The 16604-nt window shown below is 45.5% G+C and overlaps 2 protein-coding genes across 5 annotated transcripts in view; one reads left to right on the top strand and one right to left on the bottom strand.

Annotated features, from left to right (window-relative positions):
• Window positions 1-14310, top strand: part of CSMD2 (CUB and Sushi multiple domains 2) — an 814611-nt gene extending 800301 nt beyond the window's left edge. For all 4 annotated transcript variants that reach the window (XM_060205823.1, XM_060205822.1, XM_060205821.1 and 1 more), the window contains 6 exons: window positions 636-797; window positions 4625-4737; window positions 6801-6888; window positions 8356-8494; window positions 9747-9962; window positions 11819-14310. In XM_060205823.1, the coding sequence (XP_060061806.1) occupies window positions 636-797; window positions 4625-4737; window positions 6801-6888; window positions 8356-8494; window positions 9747-9906 (662 nt within the window). In that variant the 3' untranslated portion in view covers window positions 9907-9962; window positions 11819-14310. The remainder of the gene's footprint in view (window positions 1-635; window positions 798-4624; window positions 4738-6800; window positions 6889-8355; window positions 8495-9746; window positions 9963-11818) is intronic.
• The window catches only part of ZSCAN20 (zinc finger and SCAN domain containing 20), a 42525-nt gene continuing 39888 nt past the window's right edge, over window positions 13968-16604 (bottom strand). Inside the window, exon 10 of the mRNA XM_060205832.1 lies at window positions 13968-16512. Within this exon, the coding sequence (XP_060061815.1) occupies window positions 16304-16512 (209 nt within the window). The 3' untranslated portion in view covers window positions 13968-16303. The remainder of the gene's footprint in view (window positions 16513-16604) is intronic.

Raw genomic sequence — 16604 nt, 5'->3', positions numbered from 1 at the left:
TGTCGTTGTTGTTGGATAGGACAGAGAGAAAATGGAGAGAGGAGGGGAAGACAGAGAGGGGGAGAGAAAGACAGACACCGACCTGCTTCACTGCTTGTGAAGCGACTACCCTGCAAGTGGGAAGTCGGGGGCTCAAACCAGGATCTTTAAGCCGGTCCTTGTGCTTTGCGCCACCTGAGCTTAACCCACAGCACTACCACCCGACTCCCTCTCCATATAGTTTTAATGACAGTCTAGCAGAAGCCACACATGTTTGCACTCATCTGTGACTTGGTGGGTTCCCAAAATATTCTGAGTCTTGTCTTGTTGCATTCTCAGGTGATCCTCTTTGCTATTCCTAGTTGACTGGAGAGCACATAATGCTGCTACTCTGTAGCCCCACCTCCTAAATCCCTCGATAGTTTCTTTCTCTTCCTTTTTTATTTTTCCTTTTTCCTTACCCACCTTCTCACTGTCTTCTCCTTCATCCAACTATCCACTCTGAGGCAGAAACGGATCATGAGAAAGTCAGAGACCTCTTCCACCTTCTCCTATGTTGAGCATTGAGGAAAACCTTAGTGATTGAATTGAATGGCCTCATTTCTACGAGCACACATGAAAGTCCCATTCACATCTCTCTCTTTCAACTTTTCCAGTTCCCAGTGATGTTTTTGCCAAGAATTCCCTATGGAAAGGAGCCTATGAGTACCAGGGAAAGAAGCAGCCAGCCATGCTCAGAGTGACTGGCTTCCAGGTTGTGAACAGCAAGGTCAATGCCACCATGATTGACCACAGTGGTGTGGAGCTACACTTGGCTGGTAAGGAAAGCCATACAAGCCTGGGGGTGATGGGATTATAAGAGTGGACAGGGGGAGTCGGGCAGTAGCGCAGCGGATTAAGCGCACGTGGTACAAAGCACAAAGACCAGCTTAGGGATCTCGGTTCAAGCCCCTGGCTCCCCACCTGTAGGGGATTCGCTTCACAGGGGGTGAAGCAGGTCTGCAGGTGTCTATCTTTCTCTCCCCCTCTCTGTCTTCCCCTTTTCTCTCTGTCTCCCCATCTCTGTCTTCCCATTTCTCTTTGTCCTATCTGACAATGACAAAATCAATAACAACAACAGTAATAACTACCACAGCAATAAAATAAACAAGGGCAACAAAAAGGAAAAATAAATAAATATAAAATAAGTAATAGTGGACAGGCACACACTGTGCAAGCATGAATCTGTTGCCATTATATCTACCTGTCTGTTGTGTGAAGCCTTCTTGGACAAGGGGGGAGGAAGTGCTTGTTCAGCTTTGCTTACATGATGAAAGCACTACAGACTAGAGGGAAATGGTGAGATAACAAACAACAATAACTTGAACATACAAAGTATTCTTTTTTATTTTTTAATTTATTTTCCCCTTTGTTGCCCTTGTTTTTTATTGTTGTTGTAGTTATTATTGTTGTGTACTCTTATCAATAGAGAGGGACCAGATGGAAGTGTACATATTATCACATGCAAGGACCCGGGTTCAGGCCACCCCCTCCCCATCCCCACCTGCAAGGGGGCACAGTTCACAAGTGGTGAAGCAGGTCTGCAGGTGTCTATCTTTCTCTCTCCCCCTCCTCTCTCAATTTCTGTCTGTCTTATTCAATAAAACAGAAAAGAAAGAAAGAAAGAAAGAAAGAAAGAAAGAAAGAAAGAAAGAGAGAGAGAGAGAGAAAGAGAGAAAGAAAGAAAGAAAGAAAGAAAGAAAGAAAGAAAGAAAGAAAGAAAGAAAGGAATCACCACTGGGAAATGTGGATTCCTAGTGCTGGCACCAAGCCCTACTGATAACCTTGGTGGCAATTTTTTAAAAATAAATAAATAGGGGCCTGGGCAGTAGTGCAGTGGGTTAAGTTCACATGGACCTACATAAAAAGCAAAGCACAAGGACCTACATAAGGATCCTGGTTTGAGCCCCCAGCTCCCCATCCTGCAGGAGGGTCGCTTTCCAAGCGGTGAAGCAGGTCTGTCTGTCTTTCTCTCTTCTCTGTCTTCTCCTCCTCTCTCAATTTCTCTCTGTCCTATCCAACAACAACAACAGCTATAACAGCAATAACAATAACAACCACAACAAGGGCAACACCAAGGGCAACAAAATGAGAAAAATAGCCTTCAGGAGCTGGCACTGAGTCTCAGTGATAACCTTGGAGGCAATAAATAAATGAATGAATGAATAAATGGATGGGCTGAGACATAGCTCACCCAGTAGAGCACACACTTCACCATTCATAAGGATGCAAGTTCAAGGCCCTACAACATCATGAGAGGGAGCACCAAGAAATGGGAAGCTTCACAAGTGGTGAAGTAGTGCTGTGGCGTCCATCCTCTCTCTGTTCACACCCATTATCTGAAGAAAAAAAAAAGTCCACCCGAGCAGAGGAACTGCACAGGCACAACACCCCAGGGAAGCCCTAGCAGAAGGGAAAGACATTCCTACATTGGGCCAGCAAACTAACTCATCCAGGCCTTGTCTGCTTTGTCATGTGCACAAGTGAGATTCAAGCCTGGACCCCATCACACTGGAGGAAGCTTTGGTGCTGTGTTGTCTGTCCTTCTGTCCCTCTGCTTCTCTGTCTCTGTTCCTCTCTATCTGGGGGAAGAAAAAATCATCCCAGAGTCATGAAGCCCCAATGATGATACAAAAAAAGAAATCAGTATTCTTAAAGTTGAACCAAAAACAGGTGCAGAGAACGCAAGAAGTCAAAATATATCCAGTAAGTGATAGGAATATTTTTAGTATCAGTCAATAAAAATAAAATGCAAAATCTCATTTTCCAGTTATATCTCTAAAATCCTCTTTTAAGTCATAAGCATTGATGCTAGTCAAAGCCCAATGCATGTGTTGCCAGGCTGCTGGTTGAAGGGTGACAAAGCATAGTTCTAGAAAATGGCTTAGCATTTGAATCAAGATTTGTTGGAATTATTGGCCTCATTAATTACATTTCTAAGTTTTTTTTCTCATACGAATTATTGAGGGGAGTCAGATATTCATGAATAAAGAATGTTCACATTATAGAATCATTTGTATTACATAAAAACGGAAAATAGAAATTGTCCCAAAGTAAAGAGTTAAGTACATTTGTTCTAATGTATCCATTGGATGAAATATTATGCCAATTTAGGGGGAAATGCTCCCTCTCTAATAAATTTATTAAACTATGAACCCAGCTTTTTCTTTTACAGTTGTAGTAATGCCTCTCTTTATGAATTCTCACATTCTCTGGCAGCTGACTTTTCAGGGAGTCCAGCAGCTCCCTCCTGCCCCACTGTGAGCAACTTCCCGGTACTTTATGGGATTTTTATTTGTCCATATTTTTATTTTTTGCCACCAATGTTATCACTGACACTTGATGCCTACACAAGGACTCCACCACTCCCAGTGATCATTTCTTTCTTTCTTCCTTTCTTTCTTTCTTTCTTTCTTTCTTTCTTTCTTTCTTTCTTTCTTTCTGTTTTCTTATAGAAAGGAAGGGGAGAGAATATGAGAGACAGAGAGAGAGAGAGAGAGAGGCTTTCAGCACTGCTCCATCACTCATGAAGCTTCCCTCTACAGGTGGGAACCTGGGGCTTGAACCTATGTCCTTCTGCATGGCACATAGTTAACATGTGCCACCACCCAGCTCCTTATATTTTTAAAGGTTTTGTAGGATAATTTATTCAATGAAAGGAAGAGGGAGACCAGTGCATGACTCTATCATATGCAGTGCCAGGGATCAAACTTTAATCAGGAAGACTATATATCTTAGAAAACAAATGCTTATTTTAAAAAGAGAGATTTTTTTTACTTATTTAAAATTATTTATTTAAAATGCTTATTAAAAAGAGATGAACACACAAGTGTACACATTAATACAGGACCACACACACACTCCTCCAGTCATTCATGCCACAGACACAACTGAATTAGTTCATATTCACTCATTTACTCAGAGGTGTAGCTCTAGGGCTGGGAAGATAGCATTAAGGTTATGCAAAAAGATTTGCATGCCTGAGGCTCTAGGGTTACAGGTTCAGATTCAGTTCCCAGCACCACCATAAGCCAGAGCTGAGCAGTGCTCTAGGAAGGAAGGAAGGAAGGGAGGGAGGAAGGGAGGAAGGAAGGAAGGAAGGAAGGAAGGAAGGAAGGAAGGAAGGAAGGAAGGAAGGGAGAGAGAGAGAGAGAGAAAGAAGGTAGGAAGCAAAGAAGGAAGGAAGAAAGAAAGAGAGAAAGAAGAAGGAAGAAGGGAAGGAGAAAATCCCTAACATTCACATTCTCCTGTATAAATATGCTGGTGCTTTGCTGTGCCCACTAACCTGTACAAGCATCTCCACACATTACCTGACGTGTCAGCATACATAAAATCACATGCATTTTTATCGCTGTAGTGCATTTGTGAAGAGGTTCACAGTCACAGGCCAGTAATCCAGTTAGTTTTACCAGCACATCTGCACATGCTCACATCCAGCCTACAGAAATTTACAGGGTACTAGGAAGTCTGCCCAGAACATTTACATCAAATCTAGCTATGAAACTTCACTCAGACACCCTGAGCCACATACCCATAAACTAGGGTCTTGAAATCATCATGGATCTTTTTTTTTTTTTAATGTGCCTTCTTATCTTTCTTTTCCCAGGAATTTACAAGAAAGAAGATTTCCATCTCCTACTCCAGGTTTACCAGATTACAGGGCCTTCGGAGATCTTTGTGAATAAATTCAAAGATGACCATTGGGCTTTAGATGGGCATGTGAGTGTCATAAAATCTGACTCTGTCCTTGGCCTCTCTGTACCCTTCCCCCACACACACACCCCCAGACCACTGACTAGTAAGTGGTGGGCAGAGGAGAGTGGGAATCCTTAGGCGCTTTCCACATTCCATGGAAACTTTGCTATAGGATTAGGACTGAGAGAAAAGAAGCCTTCACCTGCTAGTGAAGTAGGCAAAGGAGTAAGGGAAAGAAAAGGTCCAGCATCTGAGCAAGAGGGAATATGTTGTGATGTCAGAGCAGAAAGCAAGGGATTGGAGGCACAAAAGTGATTTCAAATGAACTGAAGGTAATGGTGTGGTGGTGAGAGCTGAGAGAAGGGTGTAGGTCCTACATGACTGCTCCAAGCATCTACTCATGTTTGAGGATGTGGATTGTGGGGTGTAGCACAGCTTGAGAGACCAAGTGGTAGAGAAGGGCTATGACTTCTACAGCCCCTTGTGGGAAAGACTGAACACATCGAGGGCATTTCTGAGGTGGAAGCCAGGTCCTCAGTGATACTCTTCTGCTCATACCTTCCAAACCCACATGGTGGAGGGAAGTTGAGTATGGTGTCACTTGCCACATTCACATTTTCCCAGTCTTAGATCATTGAAGCTACAAGAGGACAGCTAGGAAGGAGAGAGAGAGAGAGAGAGAGAGAGAGAGATGGTGACCAGAGTAGCAGAGAGCTGGCAGAGAAATCAGGGGCAGATTGTGGAACAAGACCAGGGGCTGTGGCTTTAGTGACTTTACATTATAAGCATACAAGGAGTGGTTCCCCCAGGTCTGGCACAAATAATTAACTCCCTGGGTTTCTCCAGTGTCCCGGAGGATCCCTTTTGGTATGCAAGTCCTGCTGGTCTTCATAGTAGGGTTCTAAAAGCTGTGTAAGAACATCAGAGTCCTCTATTCTGGGGTGGTTTTCAGAGCTGTGAAAGCTGGGAGATGGAACTAGGCATGAAAGCTCAGGGGTAAATGCAAATGGCGCGCCAGAGGGCCAGGAGCAGCCGGAACAACTGCCTAGAATCACCAACCACCAGGCCCTATTCTACTTCTCTCTTTCTTTTCGTTTTTATTCAGTTTTATTTACTTTATTCATTTATTTACTCATTGGATAGAGACAGAGAACAAAATCAAGATAGAGACAGAAAAAATCAAGAGTGAAGGGGGAGAGAGGAAAAGAGACACCTGTGTCAATTGCTTCACTTATGAAGCTTCCGCCCTGCAGGTGGGGACTGGAGGCTTGAACCTGGGTCCTTGCTAACATGTGTAACATGTGTGCTCCACCAGGTGCACTACCTCAGGGCCCCTCTATTCTGCTTCCAAAGTCACCCGGGGTACATCTGAGAGAACAAATAGGGGGAGATCAGCCCAGAGAACAATACACAGAGGGCTCTGCCCTGGGGGTTGAGTCTGAGGTGGAAGGTAAGACAATAGCACAAGCAGCTGGAGTGCACAGCTCTTCACTGAGCAAATCTCAGTCTCCATATTTGAGTGTCTGTGTCTCTTACATGAGCATCATGGCAAGAGAGCAGGGAGCAGCTGTGTCCCCACCAGATCAATCGCTATTGGAACCGTGATGAACATTCATTCCGCTCATCCAGTCCACTAATCACATATTGATCACGGTTTGGTTTCTGAAAGTCAGTTGTCATCATAGTGCTGACACCTGATGCTTACCTCGGGTCTTATAAATACTTAGCTTCGTTAAGTCGTTCAAGGGTCGTAGCCACCTGTGACACAGGCTGTGTCACTGGTCCTGTTTTACAACTGAGAAATGGACACAAGCAGATTAAGTAAAAACGACAAGGATGTTTAAATAAAAACAAAAGACATTTAAATAAAGACAAAAGACGTTTAAATAAAAACGTCTCCTGTGGGTTGGTGCTGCTGTTCTGTCTTCAGCACACCAGTCACACCCAGCCTCTGGAAGTAGGCAGAGTCAGTGTCTCTCAGGGTGACACCAGCATGTAGCTAAAAGTGTGTCTCTGCCATGGCCGGCAGGCGATCGAACACCTCCTGACATGCCTCCCATCTTGCTGTCTGCTCTCCTCCACCACAGGTCTCCTCGGAATCCTCTGGAGGCACCTTCATCTACCAAGGCTCAGTCAAGGGTCAAGGCTTTGGGCAGTTTGGCTTCCAAAGACTTGGTAACTAGCATCTGTCGCCTGGAGGTGGGAGGAGACTTGTATGGGAGAGACTGGGGCAGGGTGTGGGAGTGGGTGAGGCTCTCCTGTCTAAGACAGGGGTCTGAACCTTTGGTGAAATGCTGACCAAGACTGTGGAGTACCTCCCCCCAAACAAGCTCACGTACACAGCACTGGCAACCTTTGTCCTTGTGTCGTGATCAGCCTTGAGATGAGGTGAGAACCCCCAGCTTAAAGGCCACTGGGTCTCAGTGCCCCTGGCCACACTGTCTGGCCCGCCCTGGGGCATAACCCAGCCATCCCAATGCTTTCAGAAAGGGGAATCTCAGGGGATGTCTTTGTTCAAGTGTCATTTCTGCTGCCGACACAGTCATAAGAGGCTGCTGTTGTCAGTCTCCTGTCACAGAGGAGACAAGTTAGCACCTAAAGGCTCACCTCTCTTGTTCTTCCCCCCTTCGCCCTGCATTGCTGTCAGTCAGCATGAAACAGCACTCCAGGCCCTGGCACTGACCCAGAGCCTCAGCCTTTGGTGGCTGGAGTGCTTCTGGTTTCTCAAAGCAGTGCAAGGAGAGACAGGCAGTGCCTGAGAACTAGCTTTGGGCGCTATGGGTACCGACCCAGCCAGTCCCCGGGGGCCCCTGCCTGCCAAGGTTACTCATTGCATTCTCACGTAGCCCAGCACTGCACAGAGCTCCTTGCCTTCAGCAGAATCTGTTTCCCTGTCATTCCCACCAAAGTGCTCTTAGCTCTGACCTCACAACCACACTCTTCTATATCACACTTATAGAAGAGTGGTATAACTGTCTCACATCCTTGGAGACAGTTCCCCTTGCCCCATAGCCTGACACCACATCTCTCTGACCAGGAGACTCAAGTTCTGATCTGGTTTCATAGTTGCCTTCCTGTCATCTAAGTCACACTTATCCCCACCTCCACCCCTCCTTAAACAGGGCAGTGATGTCTGCATTATGAATCCTCCCAAACTTGGGCAGGGAAGAGCTAGGAGGAGTTTGGCCCTCCTGGTACAGAAGTGTAGTTAACATCCCCCACTTCCCCAGAGCTGCTCCACGTTAATATTTGGTTTCCTTTTAAGACTTCATCTGATCAAAAGCTTCATGTCCAAAATAAGTGTAAAAACTGCTGAAGGCCTGCACCCTCTTAAGAGTTTTCTTCTGCAGCAAAGTTTGAGGCCTTCCTTCAGTTTCGCTCCCCGGGTCTGAAGGTGTCCTCTGTATAGGGTCTGGCTAGCGGGTGTGTGGTGTATGTGTGTGTGTGTGTGTGTGTGTGTGTGTGTGTGTGTGTGTGTGTGATGCTGGCACCAGGGCTCTGGGCACCCAGACCTCTCGAAACTAAGCTGGAGCTGGTAATGCCCAAGCCATGGCCATGTTTCTCAGTCCTGTGTGAGAGTGAGATGAATGCCAAGAGCCCTCACACCTCTGTGACCTGAGTTTCTCCTTTGGGACTTTGCAGACCTCAGGTTGCTAGAGTCAGAGCACGAGTCCATCGGCCGCCACTTTGCTTCTAACAGCAGCTCCGTGGCAGCTGCAATCCTGGTGCCTTTCATCGCCCTCATCATCGCGGGTTTTGTGCTCTATCTCTACAAGCACAGGTACAGTGAGTGCAGGGGAGCCAGTGGAGGGAGGGCAGCATGTGGATGCCAGGCTCCAGCTCCACCCAGAGCCTCCCTCTGGCTCCCTTAAGCCTCAAAACCCCCAAGTCTTCTTGTTTTAACTTTTTTTTCCAAACATCGTCTTTGTAAAGCTACATAACTGTCTCATGTGGATAGTGTGCCTACTTTGCCATGTACATAACCCAGTTCAAATCCACCCCTACCACATGGGAGGGAGCTTCCATGCTATGGTCTTTCCCTCTCTCCTCTGTGTATGTGTGTCTCTTTCTTGTGGCTCTTTCATTTTTTTTCTTAGGAAGATCATTTATTTTATTTATTAATTTTGGATAGAGACAGAGAAATTGAGAGGAAAGGGGAAGAGAGAGAGAGAGACCTGAAGCATTATTTACACTTGTGAAGCTTCCTCCCTGCAGGTGTGGACCGGGAGTTTGAGTCTGGGTCCTTGTGCACTATGATGTGTGTTCTCAGCCAGGTGCATCACCACTGGCCCCTCAGGGCTCTTTCTATCTGAAAAAGTCTTTCTGGAGCAGTGAAGTCCCTGTGATGACAAGTAATAATAATAACAATAAAAACATTCTTTTTGTATTTATTTTATTATCATTATTAGTGATTTAATATTGACTTACAAAATTATAAGAGTTCAAGAGTACAGTGTCATACCCACACATGTGTGTTCGACTTACCACACCCACCACCAGTGTTCTTTTGCTCCGACCCTTCCCTTTGAGAACTACTAGTTTTTACAAAGTCAAAGAAGAAGGGAAATGGCCACTATATATATTTTGCCTCCAGGGTTATCACTGGGGCTCGGTGTCTGCATTACGAATCCACTGCTCCTGGAGGCCATTTTTTCCCATGTTGTTGTTGTTGTTATTATTGTTATTGTTGCCATTGGTGGTTTTGTTGTTGGATAGGACAGAGAGAAATCAAGGGGGGGGGGAGACAAGAGAGGAGGAGAGAAAGATAGACACCTGCAGACTTGCTTTGCCACTAATGAAGCAACACCCCTTGCAAGTGGGGAGCCAGGGGCTCAAACTGGGATCCTTACGCCAGTCCTTGCACTTCGCACCATGTGCGGTTTACTCGCTGCACTACTGTCCTACCCCCCCCCCGCCACTATTGTTTTTTTAAGTGCATTTGCTTCAGGGCAAATGAGGCAAGTATATAACTATATTCCACATGTGAGTAAAGACTCTTTTGTCATGTCTTGGTCACTCCCTCTTATTCCCAGGAGAAGACCCAAAGTTCCCTTCAATGGCTACGCCGGCCATGAGAACACCAATGTTCGGGCCACATTTGAGAACCCCATGTACGACCGCAACATCCAACCCACAGACATCATGGCCACCGAGGCGGAGTTCACAGTCAGCACAGTGTGTACAGCAGTATAGCCACCAGACCTGGCTGCCACTGCGGCCGCCACCGAGAGCCTCGCCTCCAGCAGCCGGTGAGAGGAGTGGGAGGGTAACGGGAACCCGTATACAGAGTCACGTGGCCCTGAGTCACAGGAGGGCTTCTGTGTGGCAGGCACTGAGCTAAGGGCCACCTTACATGGGGAGGCGGCCATTGCTGGGGTACCCAGTATAGAGAGGAGACTTAACTTGGACAAGGTCACAGAGCTAATAAGTAGCACTGTCAGATCCAATCCCAGGCAGGCCAGCTCCAGAGACTGCTCTTAACCACAGCTCTCAGCAGAACATTCAAGGAGAGTGTGTTAATCAGGGCTCCACAGGGAGAGATGCGCGCATGTGCGCACACACACACACATACCCACACACACACACACACACACACACCCCTCATTACAACCCCTTCCCACATCCCTGTTTTCGGTGATCCAAGTGATAGTCTTACCAGCCACACATGGAACTTCACTGAGGGAGTAATGAAGAGAGAAAGGAGAGATGTATTATAAGAAATGATGATTATGGGGCTCTCAAGGCTGACATCCACAACACAGTCCCTCCAAAATTCTACCCAGAGTTGATGTAATATATATATTGCCTCCAGGGTTATTGCTGGGGCTTGGGCCTGCACTATGAATCCACTGCTCCTGGAGGCTATTTTTTCCCTTTTGTTGCCCTTGTTGTTTATCTTATTATTGTCATTATTGTTGGATAGGACAGAGAGAAATCAAGAGAGGAGGGAAAGACAGAGAGGGGAAAAAAAGATAGAAACATGCAGACCTGCTTCACTGCTTGTGAAGCGACCTCCCCCCTGCAGGTGGGGAGCCGGGGGCTGGAACCAGGATCCTTATACTGTCTTTGTGCTTAACGTCATGTGCGCTTAACCTGCTGCGCTACTGCCCAGCCCCCCATAATCTATATTTTTATTTTACTTATTTAGTTTGGATAGAGACAAATTAAGAGAGTAAGGAAGAGACACCTACAGCACTGCTTCAGCACTCATGAAGTTTCTTCCTACAGCCAGGGACTGGGGGCTTGAACCTTGTATACTGTAACATGCACTTGCTCCATTGGGTGCACTGGCCCCCAGTCATGAGTGGGAGGGACCATACAGCTGTGTGGTAGATTATGGTCCAGGAGATTGCTCAGTGGGTAGAGAGCATGCCTCACTGTGCATGAGGCCCTGGGTTTAAATCTCAGCACCACACATGAACGCCGTACTGTAGTGCTTCTCCTTCTCTCCTCCTCTCTCTGGCTCTCCCTCTATCCTCTTTTTAGGCATATAGAATTTTAAAAATTAGGCCACTGAAGTGGCTCACCATTATCACACTTACATGAGGCTCTGGGTTCATTTCCCAGTGCCATGTGAAAAAAAAAATTATACGGAGATGTTAAAAAAAAAGTTCACCCAGTAGATCACACACTTTGCTGGGTTCGGTCCCCTAGCACCTCATGGGAGCGCCCGAACTAGGGAAGCTTCACATGCCATGGAGGGTGCTATAAGGACTCTCCTGTCTCTCTCTCTAAAAAAATACAGATGTTCATAATCCAAGGTGGTTTCAAGATATGCATGTTTATTGTCAAATTCTCCTTTACTCGTATCTTGAAAGTAAAAACAAAGCCCATGTGCTCGTAGACACTACATCTGCTGTGCCAGGAGAAAAAATAGCATTAGGAAACTACATTGATGCCTGTGTATTCATCCCTACCTGCACCCCAGCCTCAGTTTGAGAAGCTTAAAAATCAAATATAAATGTCAAGGCAATTAATTTCCTTACTTCCTTTCCCTTGATTTGATCTTTGCTTTGTCCCCCCCTTTTTTTTATTTAATTTTACTCCTGTCCCCGCAGGCTTTCTTGTTTGATGACAAACTCTGGTGTGATCTGTTTGTTCTCAGTTCTCCAGGGGCCAGGAGAAGCTCCGCTGAGCACAGTGCCCAGTGCCCATCTTTGTCTGTCTCTTCACCCAAGTCCGCTGCTGCTGAGCCTGGGCCCTCGCCCTGCCACCATCTGTACCCACCACCCTGGAGAGGACCCCACTGTGCACTGACTCTGGGCAGGAAAGGAAGAGGGGCTGCAGATGGAGGAAGGCAGCTCTTGGACCGGAAATGGCAGGGCTTCTTGCAGTTGTGTATATGAGCCTGGGCACATGCAAATACCTACACACCTCTCCTTTATTTGAGTCCCGTGAAGCTTAGTAAAGAAACGTTTGTGAAAGATGCCCCACACCCTGCTTCCCACAAACATGAAGAGGCGAAGCAGAGGAAGCCAGTTCTGCACTAAAACCAACACATCTGCCCCAGCCTCTGTGAAAGGTCACAGTGAGGTGCTGCTAGCAGGACGCATCCCATGAGCATCAGTAGCAGACGTCAGCCACCTGCCAGTGGGCAGCGCCATGTGCAGAACAGCGAGGCTTCATTGCCCCATGGACAGGAACAAATCTTAAGAGGTTGCTTGGAAATTGGTTACTTTTTTTTTTTCGTCATAATTTCATTGAGTTCTAAATCCAGTGAATTAACAACACATTCTAGGTCATGGGCAGCACAGCAAAAAAAAGTGAGTCAAAGGAAGTCAGAACAGGGATCTAACCAATTGTCTAATGTCAAGAAAAGACAAGTCTGTGATCCAGGAGGGGACAGCAATTCTGCAGGCATCGGGAAAGTGGAGGAAGAGATAAGACAGCTAGTGTACCCAAGGGTCTGAAACATAACGGCTATTGTATCTTGAATTTCAACTTCTGTTCCTGACACTTGGGTTAATCATTGCTAGACCTTACAGCAATCCTGAAACATAGGAATTATTGTCCCCATGCTATATATGAGACAGCAGAAGCTCAGAAAAATGAAGAGATGTAAGTCACACAGCAAGTGTGGAGTCATGGGGCAAACCCAAATCAGCATGACTTCTAAGTCCACTAGCCCAGCTGCCAGAAACCCAGCTCTGGAAGGAGCATCCAGTACAGAAAAGAGGAGGAGGACCTCTGTAGTCGAGCTGTGCTCAGGGCTGTTGGACCAGGCTGGAGGTCCATGTGCCCTAACAGAATTCTGACGACCAGGCAGAGAGCAAGGACCCAGTGCTCCAGGACTCTCAGAGCTGGTGAGTCCCTCACCGTAGCAGACAAAGAACCTGGAAGTGCTTGAATCCAAAGACTAGAGTGAATGAATGAAAGTCACACCTTCTACAGCTCCTTCTAAGTGGGTTTGAATAATTTTTAGGTTTGTTTTTGTTTTGTTTTGTTTTGTTTTTTGTTTCTGGTTGTTTTTTTTTTGTTTGTTTGTTTGTCTTGTTTTGTTTTTGTGCTCGAGTCATTAAGGAATTCCATATCCGTATTGTTGGAAAGCTAACAAGTTCAGTATTCAAGCTCTGACATTTAGGGCCACTTTCTCTGTGTGTGCGACATTTGGGATTCTCTGGTCATTTCTCAACCCACTGAAATGACAAATAGAAATGGGTGGAAGTAGAGTGGAGTAGGAGTGGTAGGGACACCTACATCTTCAACAAATTCTGAGTGGGAACAATGAAAAGATTTGATAACTGTGAAGACTGGCTCAAGTGAAATGAGAAGAGTCTACATGTAGCAGATGCAGCTAGGATGGGCCTTGACAGGCACCCAGGCTGCCCAGGCCCACACTGCATCGTAGCAACATGGACTTGGCAGGAGAGGACCAATGCAGACAAACACACTCGCATGCCCATCTTTCTCTTTCCCTGGAAACAATGCGGGAAGTTCTCCAATTGCTCCTTTCTCTGTTCTCACACACCTCTCAGACCAACCAGTGGACTCCTCCTCCAGCCTGCCTCGCCCCCTTTTGTGTCCCCTTGTGAAGTCAAGTACAGGGAGATGCCCAAGGAGCACATGCAGGGGGGGCGGGAGGAGGCACCCAACATTTTGCTGTGCATTCCCCTTCCCACCTCTGGCTTTTCCCCTCCACCTCCAGAGGCTAAGAAGGGAACAGGGCAGACTAGGCCCTTCACCCACCATTCACACCATTTCCCACCACCATCACGAGGGGGGGGAAAGAAAGTAAAACAAAAATTAAAAAAAAATCTTTTGTACAGAGATATATTTTTATTATACAAAAGTTTGTACAGTACCAAAAGAGAAAGGAAAAAAAGGTGTACATTTTTTTTTCATTATTGTAGGTAAATGCTAGTGGAAGCCTTTTTTGTAAATGTAATAAAATGTATAAATATGGTTTTCAGAAAACATAAAGTCCTGTAAATATGTAATCTACACACCTTCTTGGCCTGTCTGCAGTATATACATTTAATTTATCTGTCTCTGTATATGAGGCTTCCCCCCTGGGTTCCTGCATTATGGTACTTTCCTGACTTTGAAAGCAATTTTAAATTTTTTGAATTCAAATAAAATATAAATTTTTGCATTGGTTTTCTTACATTTTATGGTCTTTTTCATGGCTAGGGGCAACTAATTGTTTGGGGAAGGGGAGCAAAGGCAAGTTTTGATGTAAGTCACGAGTGAGAATGTAGAAATCTGTTTCTTAAAACTCTTTTGTGTGGTCTCCCTGACATGTAGGGCATATCCAGTCAAAATGATAATGGATATATCATATACAAAGTTTAACTCAAAATGGGTAAAGTATCTATATATAGAAAGGACCTAAAACTATAATGCTTATATAAAAAAAAAGGAGGAAATCTTCATGATATTAGAATTAACAATGATTTCTCTGACATATCAAAAATACAGGTAAAAGAAAAGAAAAATAGGTAACATTGACTTTTTTGGAATACAAGCTTTCTCCTCCTCCTCCTCCTTCTCATTTTCTTCCTCCTCCTCCTTCTCCTTTTCCTCCTTCTTCTCTTTCTTTTCTTTTTTTTTTTTTTACCAGAGCACTACTAAACTAAACTCTGGCTTATGATGGTGTGGGGGAATTGAACTTGAGACTTTGGAGCCTCAGGTATCAGAGTCTCTTTGAATAATCATTATGCTATCTACACCTGCCCTCATATCAACTTTTTTTTTCCCCTCTAGGGTTATCGCTGGCGCTCGGTGCCCGCACTATGAATCCACTGCTCCTGGAGGCCACTTTTTATATTTTGTTGCCCTTGTTGTTATTGTTGTTGCTGTTATTGGTTAAGACAAAGAGAAATTGAGAGCTGAGGGGGAAAGAAAGACACCTGCAGACCTGTTTCAATGTTTGTGAAGTGACCCCCCTACAGATGGGGAGCCGGGGGCTCAAACCAGGATCCTTAGTCTGGTCCTTGTGCTTCACACCATGTGCACTTAACCCACCGCATTACCACACAGCCCCCCAAAATCATTTTTAAGCTTAAAATTCAGCAAAGGACAGTCACCAGAATGCAAAGGCAAAATATTTGCAAATCACAGATCTGATGAGGAATTCATTTGTGTTGGGCTAGCGTCGAGAGAGAGAGCGATATGACCCAGGAACCAAGCTTGTGGTGGCAGGACAATTCAAATCTTTATTCATCCAAGCTTCCCAGAGTTGGGCGGTAGCACATCTGGTTAAGCTACATGGTGCCAACCACATCATGGCCAGCATCAGCCTCTCCATCTGCACGCCCGCCCTCTTCCAGCTAGGGACATGGAAGAGACAAGACAGAAACAGAAGTAGCTTGACAATACCATACATGGTTAGGAAAGGGGTAGAGAAAGGCAAAGGGGGCTGGGAATGGTATGAACCTCCCCAGCAACCAACCCCAGTTGCTAGGAGTTCAACTGGCAGGATTAGCAATACTGGGGGAAATTAGGAAGGAGACCTTTAGTCATTTGTAAGACAAAGCAGAAGATTGATATGTAGATAATAAAAGAACAGGCCATAGTATCAGGGATGCAGGGTGCTTTGTGAGCCCTGCCAAGCTCACCACATCTGCACAATTTCCCAACATTCATTTCCAGAGTATATAAAACTACAGACCAGTCACCAACTAACATGATTTTTTTATTAATGTGCAGAGGACTTGAATGCATTTCTCCAAAGAGCATACAAAAGTGGCCAGTTAAGCATGTGAAAAGATGATCAATATTGCTAATATGAAGAAAATACAAATCAAGATTACAGATACCATTTCATATACATTAAGATAGGTGGCAGGTGGTACTGCCCCCAGTTAAGTGCACATAGTGTGAAGCTCAAGGACTGGCAAAAGGATCCTGGTTCAAGCCTCTGGCTCCCCACCTGCAGGGGAGCCGCTTTGCAAGTGGTGAAGCAGGTCTGCAGGTGTCTGTCTTTCTCTCTTCCTCTCTATTTTCCCCTCCTCTCTCAGCTTCTCTCTGTCCTATACAGCAACAGCAGCAACAACAATGGGGAAAAAAGATGGCCACCAGAAGTAGTGGATTTGTAGTACAGGCACCAAGCCCCAGCAATAACCCTGGAGGAAAAAAAAAAAAAAGATAGTTATGATGGAAAACAAGTTTGGGGAGGATGTACAGAAACTGGAATGTTGAAGCACTGATAGTGGTTGTGTAAGATGGTGCCACCACTATGGAAATTAGTATGGTGATTCCTCAAAGCATAAGTGTAGTGGCTGGGAGATAGTGCCAACAGTAGCATAGAAGACTTGCATACCTGAAGCTCTGCGATCCTGTGTTCAATCCTTGGCATACCTATAAAACAGAGCAATGTTCTATGTCCTACAAATATCTCAATAACCTGATCTACAGCTTTCCCAGTTGTAAGAAAGGCATTTTGTCTTAGA

The sequence above is a fragment of the Erinaceus europaeus genome, chromosome 13 (assembly GCF_950295315.1).
Source record: "Erinaceus europaeus chromosome 13, mEriEur2.1, whole genome shotgun sequence".
NCBI classification, from domain to species: domain Eukaryota; kingdom Metazoa; phylum Chordata; class Mammalia; order Eulipotyphla; family Erinaceidae; genus Erinaceus; species Erinaceus europaeus.
Note: the sequence above shows the minus strand (reverse complement) of the source record. Positions and strands in the feature narration are given on the sequence as shown.